The sequence below is a fragment of the Emiliania huxleyi genome (genome assembly GCF_000372725.1).
Source record: "Emiliania huxleyi CCMP1516 unplaced genomic scaffold EMIHUscaffold_2305, whole genome shotgun sequence".
Taxonomy (NCBI): domain Eukaryota; phylum Haptophyta; order Isochrysidales; family Noelaerhabdaceae; genus Emiliania; species Emiliania huxleyi.
Window position 1 is genome coordinate 1 of NW_005200329.1, and position 2,801 is coordinate 2,801.

Here is a 2,801-nt window from a genome sequence, read left to right on the forward strand (position 1 = left end):
GGATGGAGAGGAGGATGGTGCGCACGTTGTACACGGCCGACCACTTCTCCTTGAGGATGTCCAAGCAGATGTTGCCGTACTGGTCCACGTTGGGGTGGAAGCAGCTGGGCGGGTTGAAGGTGACCGCGGGCGCCTCGTACGGGTAGCCAGTCGGGAATTTGAGCGACAGCTTGAAGGTGAGGCCCTCGTACACCTGCGAGGGAGCGCGGCGTCAGCGCGCGCGATGCAAGAGCGTTGCGTGCGCGCGCAGCAGCGCTGCGGCGGATCGCGAGGCCTCACAGCGGCGCACCGTCCCAGCGCCGCCCGTGATCGTGCCCGTCCACTGAAAGATGTTGTCCCCGTCAGGGAACGCAGAGATGCCCGCGTCGCCGCCCATCATGAGCGACATGAGCTCCGACTGCAGCCTGCGCAGCGGGACGCGCCAGGGCAGCTCAGTCATGCGGGGCGCAGGGCGGCGGGGACGCGCCTCGCCGCGCCAAAATGGCTTGCGCCGCCCGCACAGACCACAGCGCGCGCGCCCCCTTTTCTCCTCTGCTCTTCCTCTCTTGCGGCGGTCCGGGCAGCTCCTGTGCTCGCGCGTGTGGAGGGGGCGCGCGCGCACGCACCGCTTGTTGACGGACTGGCCCGACGCGGCGGGCGCAGGAGCGCCGGCTTTGCTGGATGACGTCCCCGCTGCCGCCGGGAAGGCGCCGGACGCCGACATGCCAGGACAAGGACAAGGCAGTGGCGAGAAGCGGGCACCCAGCGCTGCTGAGCGAAGAACAACCCGGCTGTCAAAACGAGCCTGCTGTGAAGAGGTCCGCAGCCCGAGCGCCGTCGGCCCCGTCGCCGCACCGACTACGCACAATTGTACAATTGTAGTCCTCCCTCCAGGGCTCGCCTCAACCTCTCACAGACCAGCGCACAGCGCCATAGGTAGGACGTACTTTCTTCTCAATAACAAGGCTGTGAAGGCCGGCCATTCGGGGGCCCGCTGCGCTCGAATTCTTTCTTTGCCCTCCTCCTTTCGCGCTTTGTGCAGCATGAGAGATCGAGGTGGCGGCTCCCGCTGCTCCCGGAGAGGGGCGGAGGAGCAGTCGAGCGGGAAAGACGCACGCAGGGGAGTTGCTGGAGGTGACGGCGGTGGTGGTGGTGGATTCGGAGCAGGCGGCGGGGGTAAGGCCCTCCGCGCCGGAGACGGTGAGCAGAGCGCAGAACAGACGTCAAACACAGCCTGCTGTGAAGAGGGCCAACAAGAGGGCACGCCGCCGGCGCCAGCGCCCCTGAAGAGCGAAGGAGAGGGACTCAAAGAAGTCAAAACCCCGCTGTGAAGAGGCATAGGGAGGGAAAATCGCGCCGCAGGCGCACACAGACAGGCAGGGAGGAAGGGAGAAGTTCAGCTCTAGAGAGGCCGGTTCTATGCTCCGACAAACGTTGCCCCTGATGGCCGACGACTCTCAATCGTTCTCCCTCTGGATCGACGAGTTGCTGACCGGTGTCGGCGACGGCGGCGACGGTGGCGGCGGGCTAGCGGGTGCTCTGTGGCCCAGGCCAGCAGATCCAGCGTGCACAAGATGGGCGAGTGACTGCTCCCCCGCACACTGCTTGCAGCCTCCTGGTACTGCGCCAGTGTCGGCACGCCTACTGTCGTAGGGATCGTGTGTGGACGGGTGAGTGAGGCATGTGAAGCTTCCCACAGTAGCGTGCCTTCGACCCCACCAAGTTCCGAGCGCTCGGCCCCGCCGTCGAGTGCACGCTCGCAGGCAGCCATCCAGAGCTCGCGCGGCGGCGTGCCCGTGTCCATGCCACGCTCCAAGTGTGACGCCTAGTGCAGACATTGCAGCAGCGTGAACGGGCAGCATCACGCACACCGGGAGGCTGGACGGTCGAGTCGGCAAGTAAACCGAGATGATAGAGTCGCACCTTCACACAAAAGGATTCGGTTAGACCTCGATGAGGTGGTAGTGAAGCCGCGAAGAGTCGCACCTGCCAGCGGTGAGGAGACAAAGTGAGACGAGTGGGCGGCAAACGAGATACGGTGAGTGGCCGTGAAGAGTCGGAACTGTGACGGATGAGGAGACACTCTGAGACGTCACTGTGGCGGACGTGAGTTGAGCGAATATGCACCTGTGACAGAAAGAAAAGCCTTGAGCCGTGAACGAGTCGGAGGTGAGACGCGAGCACCGCCGCCTGCTCCCAGCTGAGCGCGGAGTTGCTGCGTGGACCGTGCGTGCAGGTGGAGGTGTGTGCGACGCCCCGCGAGATGTGCCACTGCCAGCCAAGACTCTCCTCGCGCAGCAGCGCGTGCACCTCGCACGCACGATGGGCGTTGCAGATGAACTTGCGTGCGCTGCTGGTGCCTCGCCCGGTCGGCGCTCGCTTGCAGCGGTCGCTGTTACCCGCGTGATCGGGCACGGACTCCACAGCAGCGTGATGGGAGGAGGAGCCGCCGCCGCCACCAGGGATTTTAAGGAGAGGAGTGTGGTGCGCTAGCCGTCGCCCACCCTAGGGGGTCTGCCTCTTCCTATCTCTTTTCGCAGTCTCTCGCCGATTCTCGCTGCAACCTTCATGCCACCTCGCGGCCGTCTCCCACTCTCGTCGTTCTCTCCCTTGTCACTTCCTCCTCTGTCGCGTCATTCTCTTCTGCCTCGTCCTGCGCCGCCGCCGCCTGCCGTTCCCTTGTTCTCTCGGCTTCTTTCGCCTTTCGGCGCAGCTCCGCCCTCCTTGCTGCATATCCTGGCCCCTCGAGTCTATCGAGCTCCCCTCGCGCAAGGACCACGTTTCTGACTCCCACTCCGATCATTTGCCTACAGGTCATGTTG

The 2,801-nt window shown here is 64.8% G+C and overlaps 1 protein-coding gene across 1 annotated transcript; it reads right to left on the reverse strand.

The window, feature by feature from the left end:
* Positions 1–439, reverse strand: EMIHUDRAFT_78302 (hypothetical protein; the record flags this gene model as incomplete). Its single annotated transcript, XM_005779376.2, has 2 exons — positions 1–193; positions 290–439. Coding segments are annotated over 2 exons (343 nt in total), but the record flags the coding sequence as incomplete, so codon positions are not given.
* Positions 440–2,801: the final 2,362 nt, after the last annotated feature.